Source organism: Lissotriton vulgaris, chromosome 3_1 (assembly GCF_964263255.1).
Source record: "Lissotriton vulgaris chromosome 3_1, aLisVul1.2, whole genome shotgun sequence".
NCBI lineage: Eukaryota > Metazoa > Chordata > Amphibia > Caudata > Salamandridae > Lissotriton > Lissotriton vulgaris.
In genome coordinates this window covers 373215553-373235563 of record NC_141689.1, presented here as the reverse complement: position 1 = coordinate 373235563, position 20011 = coordinate 373215553, and the positions used below count along the sequence as shown (strand labels likewise).

The following is a 20011-nucleotide window of genomic DNA, read 5'->3' as shown; positions in this document are numbered from 1 at the left end:
AGTTGGTTTTGCCAAGGTTTGCTTCAAGAATTCTCTTCTAAGGGTTTAGTCAACACCATACCTCTGAATAGAATGATGGAAGTCTGGTATTTCCTTCAGGGGGAACTCGGTATCCCAGTCACCCGCGAGGGCAGACTAGAAACGCTGGAGCTGGACTTCTCAGCACGAGAAAGGCAGCGTCTCTCTTCAGCGCGTTGAGAGGAGGAGGGGGGACAGCGTCCGCGGGCAGCTTGGCATCTGCTGGGCTCTTCGCAGAGGGACGGCTGTTCAGCTCCTAAGCTCACCACACCATTGTTCGCGCTTTAGCAGCGATAATGGTATCAGTAGCTTCACCAACAGCAGCGGGGCAGCAGCATCAGCTGGCAACAGGGTAGCAGGCTGCAGCACAGGCTACGGGCAACAGGCTCAGCAACACAGCATTTGCTTAAGGCAACGTTGGTAGTATTTATACCTGACATGTCCCTGGTTTGACGCAAGTTTGCTGGACATAAGACGTCAATTAAAGATGTCACTAGGAAGTGATAGCTATCAGTTGCTCATTAGAGTTCCATTACTAATCAAAACACAGCAAGCGGGGATTTCCAGGTTTGCTGAGTTTTTATCTTGTTGAAGAACTCGGAGTGTTAATCTAGGAATATCAGATAGTGACTTCTGCTCGGTCATTGCACTAATTGGTTGCAAAGGAAGTGGCAGAGAACTATTCTGGAATGTGGCTCTGTTCGTGAGAGGCCAGAGATGACTTTTCTGAATATCGCACTTGAACGGTTATGCCAATATAGGGAATAAATGGATTTATAGCCGAATAGGGGCATAAGGTCACAGTACCGATCAGGAACCTAGATAAACACGCAACAGTCCGCAATCCTTACAGTAGAACTAGAGCCTTCGGATTACTCCTCGCATGGGTAATTCCCAGTCCGGTCCTAGGCCCAGATAGGATGATAGAAAGTAATCCTTGGCAACACAGGCTATACTAATGTAAGCGTCAGAGTTATCCTACTTCACACAGTCTTTATATACATGGAGCAATTGCGCTGTGGCACTGAGTAGCAGTGGCACAGCACCCAGAACATTTATATCCAGCCAACATTCAAGACAGGAAGAGTCACAGGGGAAGGGAGACCTACGCCAATGATGCCAGGTCTAACAGTTTGCATTCCATTGTCTGTGAATGTGAAAAACAAAATTATTGTCTTTACAGATTTGGTAAACTGTATCTAAAATCATTATCTCTGTTTACTAATTGTTATAAGGTGGTTCTGACACTCTGGGCCGCCTGGATTTTTTTGCTTTTTGAGCACCTATTTGTTGAGCTTTTACTGTGGGAGTTGGGACTCGCTCACAGTGAACTCATGAGGAAAGAGACTGCATGTGGATTTTACTGCTGTCCCCCAAGCTTGACTAGGCCGCTGCACAGCAGATGGAGTAAGGGGCACCGTGCTGGTTACATGCAGACACATGTGTACATGCCTGTGCACATGTGTGCGTGCTGCGCAGGGGAAATTCCTGGCGTGCAGACCAGGAGCTGATACAAAGAGAATGGTGTGGCAGGACTTATGCAGAATTGGGTGGTGACATGGAATAGGCTTTAATCACTGGGAAGAAACATGCCAGGGAAAGTCAGTGTGTTTTACTGGTTTCACTTTATTATTCTCCTATGGGGATTGGGAGCCCATGCACTAGTTTCACTCTCCTAAGGCCTACCAATTCCAGACACGCACTAAAGGGAATGCGTTACTTACCTGTAACTGCAGTTATCCAGTATTGGTATCTTTCATAGATTCACATACCTGAATCATTCCCCGTCGTGGGGGGGTGGGAGTCCCCAGTACATAAATAAAGTAATGTCATATAGACATATATACATAGTAATGGGCCAGAGGCCTCTCATTAGTAACGTATCCATGTCCTTTTGTGAAAAGGACCAAACTTTGGCCAAGAGCCAATCAGCTATCACCACCCTCTAGAACCTTCCTGGAAGGAGCTCTGGTCCCTCAGATTTTCGTAAGCACAGTGCTAAGTAGTATATAACTGAGAGAACCAAGGTGAGCCCTTCCAGGGGAGGTGGGTGGGTTGCATGTCAATCTATGAAAGATACCAATACTGGATAACTGCAGTTAAAGGAAAGTAACGCATTCCTTATCCAGTATTATGAGTATCTTTCATAGATTCACATGCCTGAATCAGAGTAGCGAGCAATAACAAGCACATTTCGAATGGTACAACAGTAAATCTCACTAGATAATAGCATATCAATTGTGAAATGCAAAAGTTACCAAAAAGCAATAGTAGAGAGAAATGTGCAAGTAGACAGTATGAAGGTGGGACAAAAGAGAAGGCTCACCTCTAGTGAAATAGATGACGGAGCACAACTTGTCCCACTGCTGCATCTTTAATAAGTTCAGTATCCAGGCAGTAGTGCCTGGTGAACGTATGAGGCGTCTTTCATGTCGCCGCTCTGCAGATGTCAATGATGGGCACTCCCGCAAAGAGCTCCATGGAGGTTGAGACTGCTCTAGTGGAATGAGCACGAATCTTGGAATGCAGAGGATGTCCTGCTTGTTGATGACAGAAAGTAATAGCTGCAGAGATCCAACGTGAAATGCTCTGCTTAGTCAATGGGAGACCTTTCCTAGGTCTGCTAAAGGTAACGAAGAGTTGGTTAGATTTTCGAAATGCCTCTGTTCTGTGGATGTAGAACTTCAGACAGCGTTTGGATCAACAGAGTGAGGAGACCTCTCTGCTGCGGAATGTGGATTCGGGAAGAAAGACCGCAGTACTATAGGCTCATTAAGGTGAAAGTCAGATGGGACCTTTGGAATGAATTTAGGATTAGTCCTCAGAATCACTCTGTCCTGCCTGAATTGGAGGAAAGGGTCTTGAATTGAAAAGCCTTGAAGTTCGCTTACTCTTCTCGCTGATGTAAGCGCCAATAGTAGAACCGTTTTCCAAGAAGGAAAGATATTTGATATCAGCTTTGTGAATTGGCTCAAAGGGATGTTTCATTAATTGAGCAAGCACAATGTTCAGCTGCCAGGCGGGCGGTAAAGACTTCACTGGAGGAAATGTCCTGAACAAGCCTTTAAGGAATTGTTTTATGAGTCTGCTGGACCAGAGGGAAGCACCAGCTGAGGAACGTCTGAAACGATATATGGCAGCCAGGTGAACCTTTATTGAAGCATGAGCCAGACCTCAGTTTGCCAAATGAAGAAGGTAAGGTAAGATCTGTGCAGGTGATGAAGAAAAGGGATGTATTTTCTTCGATTTACACCACACGCAGAACCTTTTCCATTTTAGGGAATACGTTTTGTTGGTACTGTCGGCCTGAGCCCGGCCTAGAACAGCTCTGTAATGAGTTGGGATGTTTAAGTCCTGGAATTCTCTGAACTCAGGAGCCAAGCCGATAATTTGAGAGATGCTGGATCTGGATGCTGGACTTGTCCGTTGTTCATTGTGAGGAGATCGGGGCACGGCTTCAATGGGATCGGCGGTTCCAGCGATAGGAGATGAAGCTCCGTGAACCAGTGCTGACGCGGCCACGCTGGAGCTATCAAGATCAGAGTACAATATTCCGCTTCAGATTCCTGAGGACCCTGGGAATCAGGGGAAATGGAGGAAATACGTACGCAAAGACGTTGAACCATGCGATCGAAAATGCCTTCCCTAGAGACTCTTTCTGGGGACGCCAGCTTGCGTAATGTTGGCATTTGGCGCTGTGTCTGGTTGCGAACAGATCCAGGTGAGGCCTGCCCCATCGGGAGAAGATGTGACTGAGAAGTTGGTGGTCCAGTTCCCACTCGTGACACACAGAGCGCTGTCTGCTCAGTGAGTCTGCAAGGACATTGTCCGTTCCAGGGACGTATTTTGCCCGAAGGGAAATGTTGTGAAGAAATAGCCAGTTCCAGATTTTTTTTAGATTCGTGAGACAACGTCAGAGAACGAGTCTCCCCTTGTTTGTTAATATAGTGCATTGTGGTGGTGTTGTCTGTCCGCACAAGCACCAGGGAGATTTTGATCCGAGGCAGGAACGCTCGAAGCGCCAGGTAAACTGCTCTCAACTCGAGAAGGTTTATGTGCAGTTGTCATTCGGCAGGGGACCACTGTCCATTGATTCTGAGTTCTTGGAGGAACGCCCCCCAACTTTCCAGGGATGCATCTGTGGTTATAATATGCGGCGAGACTGGAAGCAGGAACGGCATACCTCGCATGAGGTTCTGTGGGTGAATCCACCACTGTAGAGCTTTTACCATGGGAGGAGTCACTCGGATTACATCTTCGAATGATCCTGTAGTCTGGATCCATTGAGTGGATAGCGCTTCCTGAAGAGGACGCATATGAAGACGGCAGTGTGGAACTAACAGGATGCAAGAAGACATCATCCCTAGCAGGGACTTGTAAAGGTGCACTGTGAGGGTTCTTTTGGATTGTACATGGGCCGCCAAGGATGCCAGCTTGGATTGACGCTCCTGCAAAGGGAATGCTTTCTTTCGAGCTGTATCTAGGACAGCGCCTAGGAAAGTGAGACGCTGGGAAGGCTGAAGGACGGATTTGTCTCGATTGAGAGTAAGGCCCAAGTCGTTGAAAAGTTGAAGACAGGTGTTGGAGGACTTGGTCACGCCGGCAAAAGAAGGTGCCTTGACAAGCTAGTCGTCCAAGTATGGGAAGACTTGGTGATGTTGTTGCCGGAGGTACGCTGCTATTGGAGACAGGCATTTTGTAAAAATGTGTGGTGCCGACTTCAGGCCGCAGGTTAACACCCGAAACTGGTAGTGTTTGCCTGCCACAGCGAACCTGAGGCATTGCTTGTGATTTCTGTGGATAGGCACGTAAAAATAAGCATCTTGAAGTTCTAGAGACACCATGAAGTCGTTCGCATTGAGGAGTTGTAGCACCTCCTGAATGGACACCATACGGAATGACTGTTTCTTGAGATACTCGTTTAGGCTTCTTAAGTCCAATATAGGTCTCCAGTTTTTCTCTTTCTACCCAATTAAGAAGAATCTGGAGTAGAACCCCTTGCCTCACTGATCGTGAGGGACTCTTAATATAGCACCTTTCTGGAGCATTTGTGAGAGCTCCAATTGCAGCAGATGTAAATTCTTGTGGAGCATTGGGCGAGGAGGAGTTTGAGGCGGAGTCTCTATGAACTCCAGAGAGTGTCCGAATTGAACTAGTTGGAGGACCCATCGATCCGTAGTGATTTTTCTCCAATTGTGTAGGAAAGATGAAACCCTGCCTCCAACTTTGCAGGGCAGAGAAGAAGTGGAGACCTGTGGTAGAGAGAAGTCATTGTCTTCTGGCTGTGTCCTTCTTTCCTCCTTTACCACGAAAGGAAGACTTCGTGTAGGATGACTGTTGTTGTTGTCTTTGCTGATATTGGTGTTTGTACTGCTGATTTGAGCTGTAAGAGGACCGGTAACTTTGAAAATCTCCTCTTGAAGATTGGCCTCTCCCTCTGGAGCCCCAAAAGGGAAGATTTTTAAACTGGAAGGTACCCTGTTCCTTCGCTGTATCGGTATCTTTTTACCTTGAAGCGCCTTATCAATGTGTGCTCCAAATAGAAGTTGTACAAAAGGGGGTGGTGATGGATGGAGCATATGAACCAATCAAACACTCACACCCAGTCAACAGATCTGGGTTTAATCCATCACCGTTCTTTAGCCCACTCTGCCACCCTAGTTCAGATATGGCCATATGCAAATCAGTCTGACCCTGTGCCTCATGGGAACAGTCCAGCCCGAACTGCCAAGCCATGCCTTCCCTGGACCGGAAACAAGCTTCCGAGGACCGGTTTCTGGCATTTCAGCCGTCTTCAGCCCGGCTTGCTTAAATCCAGTGGCAAAGTGAGCAGGGGACTCAAGTCTGAGCATACCCTGCCAACTTATGGTGAAAAAAGCGGTACAAAAGGGGGCGGTGATGGACGGAGCATCTGAACCAATCAAACACTCACACCCAGTCAACAGATCTGGGTTTAATCCATCACCGTGAACTGGGGTGGCAGAGTGGTCTAAAGAACGGTGATAGATTAAACCCAGATCTGTTGACTGGGTGTGAGTGTTTGATTGGTTCAGATGCTCCGTCCATCACCACCCCGTTTTGTACCAAATAGAAGTTGGCCATCGTAAGGCATGTCGAGCACCTTAGTTTGCACTTCCGGGCGGAAGGTAGTTTCTTTGAGCCAGCTTTGTCCTCTCAACACTGCAGCCCCAGCTAGCTGGCGGAAACCCGTCGATACGATGTCCATCGCACAGTCAATCATCTCTGAGGCAGAGCGCTCGCCTTCTAAGAGAATCTTTTTTGCCTCTTCTTTTTCTTCCTCTGACAATGATCCCAAATATGGGGCGATATCAGCCCACATTTGACGGTTGTAACATCCTAGCAGTGCCATGGAGTTTGCAGCTCTCACTGTCAACGCGGACATCGATGAAAACCGCTTCCCAATATTGTCCAGTTTTCGTCCCTCCTTGTCTGGCGGCGCAGTTAGGGCAGCAGAAGGATTTTTTGATTTGCGTTGCGCTGCTTGGGTAATGACCGAGTCCAGCTTGGGATGGCCAGTAAGGCAAGCTGGAGCGGTGTCTGGAGCCCTATACTTCCTGTCCAGTCTGGGCAGAACTGGGGGCAAGGAAGAAGGATTTTGCATGATCTTAGCCCTTTGTTCCCAAACGTAGTCTATGATAGGTATGGACTTAACAGCCTTTTTGAATGATTCCTTGAAATCATAAAGGAAACAGTCTTGTTGTTGGGTAGTCATTGGAATCTTGAAACGCGAAGCCGCCCTTTCTAGGATAATGAAATCCCCAATGTCCTCCGGGGGCGAATCGGCTTGCGTTGGCACAGGAGATGCCGGACATGGAATGACGTAATCGTCCCATTCGTCATGTGAGTCCAGGAGTTCCGCTTCCTCCTGCTATTGTTCCTCTTCGTCATCATCTGAGGATGGAGGATGCTGTACAGGAGCAGGATCCGGGTGGAGCACTAGAGGCGGAGATCGAGGTCTAGGCGGAGGCGTAACCACAGAAGGTGGTGGAGGTGTAGAGGGAAACCTCTGTTTTTAGTCCGCAATCAAGAACTGCAGATTCGTGACTATGGATGCAGGAAGACACACCATAGGTTGAGGTGAAAGAGGAGGCAAGAATTCCTCCTGGTAATCCACTTGTACGTTCTGCTCTTTTTCTTCATAGTCTGAACTCTCGTGCTATTTTGCGTGCAGCTGAGATGGGCTAGTAGCTGTCTGGAACATAGAACCCTCATCCGAGTCTTCTTCATCCAGAAGATGCGCAGGTGGTAATGCCTGGACTCTGCTCGGAGAGGTTAGATCCTGTGTCAGAGTGCGCTTAGTAATTTTAAAGTGAACATATGCGCTTTTCAAGGTGGGTTTTTGTGCGTCGTTGAGCCCGTCGACGGGGTGGTCGTCAACGGAGGGACGTCGACGACTAATCCAGAAGGAATCGTCGACTGTGTCGTCAACGATGTCGTCGACGGTTGCGGCGTCGACGGTGATTTCTTAGTTGATGGTCTCGTAGTCGACTATGGTCTCGTCGATGACTTCGTCGACGTAAATGGTGTCGACGTCGATGGAGTCTTCGTTGAAGTCGATGATGTCTTCGACGATGAGGATGGAGCTTTCGTCGACGACGATGATGTGGACTTCGTCGACGTGGAAGCGCTCGTCTACGACGATGTCTTAACACCTTGGCTGCTCAGGGGTTTTCCCGCTGTGCGCTGAGAAGTGATATATACCAATGATCATGATATGGTCAACTCGTCATAAGCACAGGGCAGGTAAAACCCATGACGAGTTGACCTTGTCATGAGCACTGAAGGGGTTAATCTTTAAACTAGATGAAACGGACCTACCCGTCGACGATGAGGATGTTGTAGACGTCGACGTGGATAATGAAGCAGACGCCACAGAAGTGGAGATGGTCGCAGTCGACGCTGTCACAGGCAGAGCTGAAGAAGTCGTGAAGGGTTTCTTAAAGGTGGAAGCAGAACCCTGAGGAGAAACCTTCACAGGCAAGACCTTAGAATGAACCTCGGAAGACTTCAGCGTCTTCTTTTGAGGTGGCTCTGAAGACGGTCCTGGGGATGTCACTCTAGGTCTTTTAGGAGAGGAATGTGTACTCCTGAAGGAACACTCACTCTCACCTGAAGAGACCACCTGGTCTTTATCCTTCAGTCTCTGTAGCCATATCAACAGGTGCCACTCTCTGTCCTTGAGGGTCTTTGTTGAAAAGGTCCGACAGACCTTACAATCGTTAGAAGAGTGGTCTGGGTAGAGACAATAAAGGCAATCCTTATGTTTGTCATCTACATGAAGCCTCTTCTTGTCACAAGAGGCACAGGGTCTAAAAAGTCCTTTTTGAGGAGTATCAGCCATGGTAAACTGAAAACCCAACACAACTGAAGAAATTCTGTGAGAAAAGTACTGGAAAATCCAGAGAAGTAAGGAAAACTGAGCAGAGCTCAGTGGAGACTCCCTTAGCACGACGTGCGGTAGTAAATGTGAGGGACCAGAGCTCCTTCTAGGAAGGTTCTAGAGGGTGGTGATAGCTGATTGGCTCTTGGCCAAAGTTTGGTCCTTTTCACAAAAGGACATGGATACGTTACTAATGAGAGGCCTCTGGCCCATTACTATGTACATATGTCTATATGGCATTACTTTATTTATGTACCAGGCACTCCCACCCCGACGACGGGGAATGATTCAGACATGTGAATCTATGAAAGATACCCATAATACTGGATAATCCACAGTAACTGGTGTGAGACGAAGTTTTCTGCAGAGTCCAATGTCATATTTGTACTGCTTTTGGGTCATCCCGAAATGTTATATTTCTCTGTGTCAGCCATAACCAGGGCCTCCCTGGGGGCTGGCTCAATCACCTTCCTTCCAAGAGCAAAGGCCTCCTCTCCAAAGAGAATATGGGTGGAGCTACCAGCTCATCCATCAGCAGCTGTCACTGGGTGCCAGGCACCAGGCTGCACAAGGGAGAAGGAAGCGCGGGGGAAGGGGCTTTCAGAGACCATGTAGCAGGAGACCCCTGGACGACACCATCTTGAACCAACCCAGGGGCCTGGGCAGGAAGGAGGGAGCTGGGGCTGTGAAGTGATGTGTCACTGTTTGATAGGACAAACATAGACTTCCTGCCAGCCCCCTCCCCAAACTTTAAAAAGTGTTTTCACAGGAAGTGTAGCTCTCTCTGGTGTGTCGTCTGCAGAGGCGGAGGGGGCTGGAACTTGGTGCAATGGGCAGTTAGAAGAATGAACCCCCTGACTGTCCCAGGATCCTGAACAGCGCCAGGAGAAGAGACCAGGACGAGGGCGCAGAAGCAGGGGCCTCTGCAGAAGGAGAAGAGAGGCCCAGGAGGAGAGCCAGGCGAAAGGCTGCTGCAGGGAGCCACTGAGGACAGCTCCCTGCTGAATGCACCCTCCTGGAGACCAGGAGGGCAATGGAGAGTGTTCCCACTGGCTGTGGCTCACCAAGAGGAGCAGGAAGAGGCGGAAATGGTGAAAATCGGCAGCCTGGGGGCCGAGATATGCCCCCTTGAAGGTGAGCGACATTTGACCACTGGCTGGACCGACAATGAAGCGCGTGGGGCTCCGCTGCCGGTCTCAAAGATGCCCCCGGGGTGAGTCAGGTCCCGAGGGCTGCCCCTGCAAGAAGTTAAGTCGGGGTGCGCCGTCGTGCACCCCGTGAAACCGTGAAAGATGTCCAGGGGGTACCAGGAGCCCACTCTGATCCCCGACGGAAGAAGTGGAAACCAGGGAGCGCCTTCACGCTCCCCGTGAAGATCACGAGGGGCCCAGGATTCCAACGCTGGGCCCCGCTGTGTGCAAGGAGGAGGGGGTAGTGCTGTCATGCTACACCCCACCGCGCTCCCCGTGAAGATTTCCCAAAGGGGGCCCGGGATCACAACTCCAGGCTCCAAAGATGTGGTGGAAGTCGGGGAGCGCCGTCACGCTCCCCGTGAAGATTGGCCCCGAAGAGGAGGAGGAGGACAGGGAAGTGTCGCCACACTCCCCCGGGGACCTGCCAGACCGGAGGCAGCCTTGTGTCTGCCCGCCTGAGCGGGCAGACAAGAAAAAGAGGTGCTGGCTCCCACTGCAACACGCAAGGGTGTTGACTGGGTAAGGGAGCCGGCAGGGACAGCCAGGGGTGGGCTCCCCAGGCTTCCCTCTAACAAAGGTGACATGCGGGGTACCCGGGTGGGATCGGGCACCCGAAAAGCGGCAGGAGTGGCCAAGGGGTGGATTCCCCGAGCCACGCAGCACAATCCTCACCTACAGCCAGACACGGGGCCCGGGTTGAGCCGGACCCCCAACGAAGGGCAAAGGCGGCGCAAGGCCGACATCACCTGCAGCACAGCTCTCCCCCGCACAGCGGGAGAGCCGCTCATTTGATATGCAGTGATGGGGGAAGAGCGGCCATAATCCTTTGAGAAGCCCATGCAGGCCTGCATGAGAATGCTAATCTTCGGTGTGGGGTGACCCCAGGAGTATGGGGTCACTGTCAGATGAGCGCACAGTGCCGGGGGAGCTGCAGGAGCAGCGCAGTCTCCCTAAGCACGAAGAGGAAAGTCCCCCCCCCCTCCCCAAGTCTCCTGGGGAACTGGAAGAAATAACCCCTAAAGGGCTCGGCCAGCCTTTTAACTCTTCTTGGGCAGGAACTTTTGTTCTTCAGCTGGAGAAGGAGGAGGAGTGAGAAGTACACCACGGGATGGAGGACTGAGCTGGGGATGTCTGGAGAAGGGCATCCCCTGGAGGTGAAGAAAGGCATTTATTAACATTATTTCTTTTAGAGGGACTGAAGGTCACATGTGTAATGGGAAGTACCTATGTAAGGTGATGTCATAAGCAAAGTGGGGTTAGATTGCCAGACATTCCTGATAGGGTGTCTGCCTGTATATGCCTAATCCTGTGATTTCATCTGTGATGCCTTTAGGGACTGTAATTGCAACGCATTCTAATATCCAACAAATGTGATGAGTACTGTCATTCTAAAGTGATGCTTAAACATGTGTTCTTGCTGCTGCGCTCAAGTGAAGAACCCAGATTGTTAGCCCTTAAGATGCAGAGGTCTACATTTCATGGTCAGTTAAAATGCTCAGTCAGGGTTGTGTGCCACCAGGGCAGGTGTACCAATTTTAAATGTGTGTTGAGTTAATGGGGTGGGTCGCCGCTGGGATGATGCCAGTGCTCATGGCCCTCGCTCTAGGCTAGGTTCAACTAACTGCATTTGGGGTCGAGATGATGTGCATACATGGGAGTGGTGGTACTAGACCCCACCCTCCTGCGAGAGGGGTGGAGATGTTATGCAATGTCACAAAGTAATTCCAACAGCTTATGTATATTTGTAAATTGGTGCATAGTATTGAGTAGTGTGTGTGTGCGAGTTTAATACATGTACACTTACTTTTATAAAGCAAAGTACAGACTGGACAATCAATTACTGAGTGTTATTGCTGCGCTCCTGTTATGGCGATTACTAGTCCACACCACCTCCCTTGAGTAAGCCTCAGACTGCTCTGCAACGCTACCCTCTGAGAGTCAGGGCTAAAATTGGGTGTTTGGTTCCCAGTGAAGGACAAATGTAGTCATGTTATTTGTGCAGGCCTCACAGATACTGCCTCGATTTCCAACACTAATCATTTGTAATTTGCTCAGAGTTCGAAGATCTGGATCGCAATTGTAAGTGGTTTGATATTTATTGCATCTTGTAACTACCAGGTTGAAATTTCATCAGGGTCAACACTGCCGGAATTAAACAAGCAGAAAAACCCAGTATTTACCGGGGCAATCCACATATTATTTCCCAAAAAGTCAGATAAAATGAGTTGGATTTTTACTGGGTGCGATAATTGTGTTTGTTAGGACCTCCTTTTAATCGAGTCCTTATTTATGGAAGCAGGACTTCAAAACGTTTGCAATTTTTATAAGGTCATCTATAACTAGTCAAACTATAGGTTGGGAGTTCCAAATACTGGAGGCAAGAACGAGACACTACATCAATTTCTTTCACACTTCGGCCATTCTTGTGTTACAAAAGGAAATAGATATTCAACATTGCCACAATGTGATTGTACATTTTTAATTTTCTCACCTCTTAAGTTGCATTGATTTATAATTGCATCCTGAAGACCTTTGGTCACTTTTTGAAGTTTGCCACAATCTGAAAAGCAACAAAATATAAATACTTTAAATTAATTGTAAATAAGATTTGTTCAAAGCATGTTTTGCAGATTGAAATACTTCAAATTAGTAACAAATAACATGTATTCAAAGTTTGCTCTGCAGATAATTTCTAATACATTTGTATAACAGTTCCTCGTCAGTTGATAGATCTACAATGCAGTCTATGATATCCAGATATAGAAAGTAGAGCTAGATTTAGCCATATAAAAACACAGGTTTCTTCGCAGAGTACCAGCATTCAGGAAACAGTATTAAGGAATATTTTAATTCTAATTATATATGAGGGTTTTTGTGGCTATATGAAAGAGTAAGCAATGCTGCAGAACTGGCCGAATAAGAAAAATAACATTTTAAAAGTATAAATGGATACATTAAATGCAGGACATTGATTTGAGTAAACTACAAACTGCACAAATCTTTGCCACATGACTCATCTAACGCTGGCTCACGCTATATCGCCTCACCTTCTAAATGCCGAATAGGCTGCCTTTTTTCAACAAAAGTATTAACTGCATGGGACACACGGCCCTAGCCAGTATCCACAAGGTATTAATTACATGCTGTCTGACCAGACATCTACGGTCAGATTCTCAGCACTGTCTCTCATTAGTCTGGCCACGCCTGAAATAGATGGTGAGGGAAAAAATTTTCATCAGCAGGCGACTCCCTCTGGAACCCAGGCGAAGATAACACCGGATACCTCACAAAAAGGCCAGAACCACCGCATATCCTTTTCACCGGGGATACGATGTTTATAAGGAAAGGGCAGGAGGGGGGAAAAGAGACTCGGGGATGATGGAAGGAGGGAGGACCCTTGCTGTCGCACGCCTACAGCACCTTGACAGGGGGGCGGGGGGCGGGTGGGGGGGAAGGGGTAGGGGCGGGGAGCCGCACAGCACAGTTAGATGCACCTTATTGTCTTCACATACTTTCTATCTTTTCCCTTATCTATCTCCTGTCCATCTCCCAGGTTGGGAAGCCAAACAACTTACCAGACCAAGACCAACAGCGCACAGGGTGGTACGCAATCACACACGCCATAAGAGCTAGCGAAACAGAAAAACAACCATGACTACACAAACGCACACCCAGCCACTCTCGGATATCAAAGTGGTGTCTCTCAATGTAAAGGGCCTCAACCACCCCATAAAACGCCGGAAGACTCTAGACTATCTAGCGAAACTCAAAGGGAATATATACGTCCGCCAAGAGACCAGGGTCTCTGAAGAGGACGCGCAACGCCTCAAAGCGAAATGGATATGAGAGATAGTATGCTCACCAGCAGTGCACAAGAAGGGAGGGGTCATTACAATCATAAGCAAAAAAGCCAAACTCGCGGTACAGGAATACAACGCAGACACAAACGGAAGGGTACTAATCACAAGCCTGAAAAGAGGTGAGGAGTCGATTCACGTAGCCAACATTTATGGGCCCAACTCAGCGGAGTGGGTGGGGGTGGAGAACAAACTGAGCAACATCCCCCAGGATGAACTATTGATCTTAGCGGGGGACATGAACCAGACCATAGATAATGCCACAGACAGACACCCACACAGAACCAGCCACGGACCACAGGAACAGAGCACCCTCAAAAACCTCTGTGCCAAACTAGAGGTAGCAGACCCATGGAGACTCCAACACCCAAGCGCAAGAGAATACACCTTCTACTCACACCCGCACAACTCATATAGCAGAATAGACTACATCCTCATGTCTACCACTCACATACACCTCACCGACTCGACGGAGATTGGCCCAATCACAATCTCCGACCACGCACACATCACCCTCACGATCTGCGGCAAACACAATGAGAAACCCAGCCGCGGCTGGCGACTAAACAGCGACATCCTAGAATACCCAGCAAACATAGCAGAAATAGAGGAGGCAATTAAAGAATACCTTGACTTCAATGACACGGCAGAGATAGACAAAGCGACCCTGTGGGAAGCACTGAAAGCGACAATAAGAGGTAAACTCCTAAACATTAAATCTAGAATGAACAAAAAAAGGAACAAAAGAATTACAGAGCTAGAGAATCAGATCAAAGCACTAGAAAGAGGCCATTGCACAAACCTTTCAGACAAAAATACCCTCACAGAGCTAACCAAAAGGAAGCAGAGACAACACTCCATAGCAGCAATAACAGACAAAACACACAAAACACACACATCCAACAAACAAATCCTAGAGGTTTTCAAAGACTTCTACAGAGAACAAAGAACTATATACAGCTGACAAGGACCTAGCAATAGACGGAGGTGCGACTCTGCTAAAGAAACTCAACCTTCCTAGGCTCACAGACCAGCAAAGAGAAACATTAGAAGGAGAGATAACGGTAGCAGAAGTAGAAATGGCAATAAGCTTCCTAAAACCAAACAAAGCGCCTGGCCCTGACGGGTACACGGCTGCATTCTACAAGCAATTCCAACACCAGCTGAAGGACATCTTGGTCGAGGAGTTCAAGCTCTGTGGGCAAAAAGGCAGTATGACCGACTCAATGGCCGAGGCTAACATCATAGTCATTCCCAAGGACGGGAAGGACCCGCAGTTCCCACAAAACTACCGCCCGATATCGCTCATCAATGTCGACTGCAAAATGTATGCGAAAATAATGGCTGCAAGGCTAAACATGTTCCTGCCCCACCTCATCCACAAATCACAGGTAGGATACCTAAAAATAGGCTCTCTCAGGATAACACGAAACTCCTATGTCATCTCATACACCGCACAGCCAATCACCAAGAAAAAGCAGTCATGATCGCACTAGACGTGGAAAAAGCCTTCAACAGGGTCTCATGGCCTTTCCTGGACCCGTGCATGGACAAATTTCGGACTAGGAGCCAGATACCGTAGCATGGTGATGTCGCTATACAATAACCCCAAGGCCCGGGTAGTAGTCAACGGGGGCACATCAGAAATCTTCACCCTAGAGAGAGGAACAAGGCAAGGTTGTCCGCTCTCGCCAGGCCTATTCCTACTAGCCCTGGAACCACACCTTGCCATGATCAGAGATAACTCGCAGATAACAGGCATTCAAGTCAGGGATAACGCAGTTAAATTAGCGGCCTATGTGGATGACATTCTGATCACAACCAACAACCCCGAAACCTCAATAGCAGCATCAATGCAAACAATTGAGGAATACGCCGCAGTTTCAGGATACAAATTAAACAGGGAAAAGTTTGAGTGCAAGCCCATGAACTGTCACACAACAAGCACAGTCCTGGGCACATCAGGGCTAACGTGGCAAAAAAAAAAAACTAAAATACCTCGCCCTCCTCATTGGCAGAGACCTAAGGTCGACCCTCGACCACAACGAAGAGGCCATCCTCAAGACAATCAAAGTGAAACTAGAGTCCTGGAGCCCCAAATTCATTAGCTGGTGGGGAGAGTAGAGTCCATCAAGATGATGATCACTCCCATGCTCAACTACATGCTCAGCATGCTGCCACTAACGCTAACAGAGGAATTCCACAAGAAACTCGATAAAACGTTCAACACATTCTTGTGGCGCGGGAAGAAAGCCAGAATACGCCTGCACTAAGATTAAGGAAAGAACTGGGGGGACTGAACATGACGAACTTCAGGGCCTTCCAAACTGCATGTCTGGCAAAACAAGGTATATACTGGATCAACCCAACTCCAGACTACACACCAGTCTGGCTCAATTTAGAGAGAGACATCCTGGGGGGGGCAACCCGGTAGCAGTACTCACAGCCAATAAGCATCCAGAGGCTAAAAACGCCGTGCTCAAAAACACTAGGATAGCACTCCTAAAAGTAGACAAAGATATGGAACGGAGCATCAAAAGGTCAAAATGGGAGTCGATCTGGTATAACTCAAAAATAACGTACAGAGGTAAGACACTGGCAAACAAAGAGTGGTATGAGAGAGGTATCACAACACCTGCTCAGCTAGAAAAGGATAATGCTCCGCTCACATTTGAAACGCTGAAAACCACCCACAGCATTCCAAACATCAAATTCTTCGAATTTCTTAAAATCAAAGCAGCCATAGCCAAAGCAAACCTCTCCAAAGAGACCCCCTCCATCATCAAATACACGCAAAACCTAAACAAGATAGGCCACCAAACAGCTCATCTATACAGACTCATATGCCACGCACGTCAACAATAAACACCAAAACCATGTCCTTCTGGGAAACAAGACACAACAGGACCTTCAGCGAGGAGGAGAAATCCAAGCTCTGGGTCTCAGCGTCTAAGAATAAAGTATCCCCTCAACTAGCACAAACAATGTTCTTGCTACTGCACAGAATGTTCTGGACACCAGCCTGACTAGCTGCAGTAGGCGCCACAGAATCCGACAAATCCTGGAACTGCCATAAAGAGAAAGGGGATCTGACACACATCATATACGAATGCCCCAAGGTCAAGGTCTTTTGGAGCAAAGTGTATAACTTCATTAACACAATAGTGGGAGGGAACATACAACGAGGCCTAGAAGGAATAGCCACAGCTTTTCTAGCCCCTGACCTAAAATCCAAGGAGGATAGGGAACTAGTGGACCTTCTGCTCACAGCAGCTGTCAAGACAATACTAGCGAACTGAAAGAAAACTACTAAAGCAACATTTAAGAGGTGGTTCAACTGGGTAACCTTCCTGAGAGGCGCAGACAACATCACCGCAAAACACTCAGCGAACCACACAGCCAAAGGGGAAATGTGGGCCGCCCTGGACTTACACCTTGGAACACACAAACCCCCGTAGACCAACAACACTCCACTGGTATACACCCCCCCCCCCCCCACCCATTTCTTCTCTTCTTCTTCTTTCTCTCTCTCTCGGCCAACAGTACTGAGGGGCAACAACCACCTGCCAAGCAATCATTAAGCAATGCCAACTGTCATTAATGCCAATGTCGATATACATAACTGTGCATTGAGATCGTCTGTCCTGCCCCCGCATCACTACTGTACTGTATTATATTATACTTGTAAAAATTTTCAATAAAATAATTTGGAATAAAAAAAAAAAAGCACTAGACCTTTTCGGTACTAACTACAGACCCACTTTGTGGGAACATATAATATTATATGTTTTGAAAGATTTTGTATAAAGGTTCTGTTTTCTAATTGTCAATAAAAAAATAAAAAATAAAAAATAAAACTACAGACGCACTTCTTTCGGCAAGATTTTACCCCTTAGGTTATCTTCCCCTCTCCCTCCTTCAATGTTCTGGACACATGGATCACTCTTTAGCAGTGTGAGCATGTCATAACACCCAGAAATAACATACTGAAGGAGAAAGTGCCGAGCCTAACAAGCCACATTTCTCCCGTAATCTTTCATATATCATTTAAAAAGGGGTTGTGAAAGTTTTTCTTGTCACTGTTGTTTACCCTTGTTACCTTCTAAAAATAGAATTGTAGGGGGGGCGTGGCTAAGATGGCGGCGAGGTAGGGAGCAACTTGCGGAGCTCCCGGTCGTCGTCCACCACACATAGCGGCGTATAGCTGTCTGGTGCGCGTAGACTGCCCAGAACGGTGGTGGAGAGTGCTCCCGAGACCCCTTGGCACTGAGAGCTCCGGTGGCCCCGTCGACGCCGGAAGCGGCCGACTGCTGGGAACCGCGCAGGCCCCGTAGACAGGGGTGGGCCGTGGAAGAGCCCGCCGAGGCAAGCGGCCCGCTGACTTCCTAATCTCAACACGAGCACCGGGGCATCGCCAGCCCGTGGAGGCGCCGAGACCGGTGAGCTGGAATAGGCCCCCGTTGCTGCCGGAAGCGGAGAACGCCCCAGCACTGTGCACGACTGGCGCAGTGGCAGTGTAGAGCCGAACACGGGCGTGTTCGGAAGTGAGGTGGAGGCCTGATTGGTTTGGACACTGGAGGAGAGGTGGCGACGGGGGCACGGAGCACCGAGAGGCGGCTGGTCCCTAGGAGCTGCATCTGGACACTAGCGCTGGGGCCGGGGGGCTGTCACCCCCAGACACCGGCTTGAAGGGAGCGACCACCAACGAGCTCCACCAGTGACGTCTGAGGCGTGCACGAGGCCCAGTGAGAGGCCCCAAGGTGGTGAGAACGGGAGCCCGAATGGTGGCCCAGCGATAGGCCTGAACTAAGACACACAGTGCAGGCCAGGCGGGGAGCGACACGCGGACCGTGGAGTGCTCTGGTGGACGGCGAGTTCTGGTCCTGCGAGGTGAGGAACGAGGAGGTGGCGCTGGGAGCTTACCCGAATACAGCGAAGCCGAGAAATGGCGAGGGCCCGAGGAGGGCGGAGTGCACCTGTGACGCCCGTATGGGCCCTGAGCTAGAGCAGTGACTATCGACGTCCCGCGGGGCGCCTCACAGAGAGAGCGGTAGCGATCGCCCCCCCCCCCGGTGACCCCTGGCTCGGAGTCCAAGGAGGGGGCGAAGATGGGAGTGTAAGGTGAGCTGTCCGACGACACGGCCAGGCTTCGGGGGAGCCCCCAGGGAAATGCGAGGAGACTGCATGGTGGGAGCTTTGAGTTCATAAGTGGAGAGGGAGAACCCCCCTGTGGCTGGCTGCAAAAATTGAAGCGGCGAGGTTTGGGTAGGCGGTCAGTATCTCGCTCCTGCACAGCACTGGCGCCCTGAGGATTATGTCCACAGCCAGGACACGGAAGCAGAAGTCGATCAAATAACTTTTTGAGCAGACCCCCTACTCCCCAGGGACCCCGAACTCCCCAGCCCCAATGGCGAATACACAACCCCGCGCAGAGGGGGGAGAAGCCCCCATCACAAAGTCCTTTATGGAGTCTCTCTTTAACACTCTCCGATCCGACATACAATCTGTCAAAAAAAGGAACTAACTGCCGAAATGCGGGAAATCCGCAGAGATGTGGATAGCGTGGGTGAGCGGGTGGCCACTCTGGAAGGAAGGAGCGATGAGGGGACAACGGACCTAAACACTCTGCAGCAAGAAGTGCTACGCCTACAAGACCAGCATCTGGATATGCAGATTCATCTGGAGGATCTGGAAAACAGGTCTCGAAGGCACAACATCAGGATCCGTGGGGTAAGAGCGTCGGACGAGACCAAAGACCTCTTTGCCTTTACGGAGGGCCTGTTCAGACACATCCTGGGTGGCCCCGCAGACTCTCCCATCACACTGGACAGAGCACATAGGGTTGGCCCACCTAGAGCACCTAACGCTCCGCCAGCGGATATCTTGGTCTGCCTGCAAGACTTTAAAACGAAGGAAGCAATACTAGCCAAGGCTCGCACCATGCACCCCATATCCTACCAAGGCTACTCTCCAGTGCTATAGCAGGACCTTGCCCTAGTTACACTGCAACGCAGACGGCAGTTCCGCCCAGTCACGGAGTACCTCCGACAACAGAACATTACATACTCATGGGGGCACCCGTTCCGGATATATTTCGTTTCAAAGACAGACTACATCAGTTGCGCTCCCTTACCGAGGCTTGTCAACTGCTGGGTATAGCGGTGCCACAGGAAGAAGACGGGCAGGAGGAACGAGACTCGGAGCCTCAGACTTCACCATCAGGATGGCGGGACCCCCGAAGAAGGCGCAGATTCCGGAAACCAAATCAGCAAACTGTAGAACGGGGTAGCCAAGAAGCTCTCGCCGCCGCTGCTGACGCCCTGGCCGGGCCTATTTCGGACGTTGAATGACTGTCTGTTGTAAAGTCCTCCTTTTACCCTTAAGTCGGCAGCTGGCTGAGTAAGGGTGGATGGGGGCGGTCCCGGACCGCCATTTTGGACCACATTCTGAGTCCCACCATGACGACTTCCCGGATTCCAGGGGAAGACGAACATTGTACTGTGAAAGGTGCTTTTTGGTTTGGAACTGTTTTTCGGTTCCTA

At 49.3% G+C, this 20011-nt stretch overlaps 1 protein-coding gene across 1 annotated transcript in view; it reads right to left on the bottom strand.

Moving 5' to 3' along the window:
* The window catches only part of CCDC152 (coiled-coil domain containing 152), an 843580-nt gene that overhangs the window by 757200 nt on the left and 66369 nt on the right, over positions 1–20011 (bottom strand). The window contains exon 4 of the mRNA XM_086963471.1: positions 12104–12172. Coding sequence (XP_086819597.1) covers positions 12104–12172 — 69 coding nt within the window. The remainder of the gene's footprint in view (positions 1–12103; positions 12173–20011) is intronic.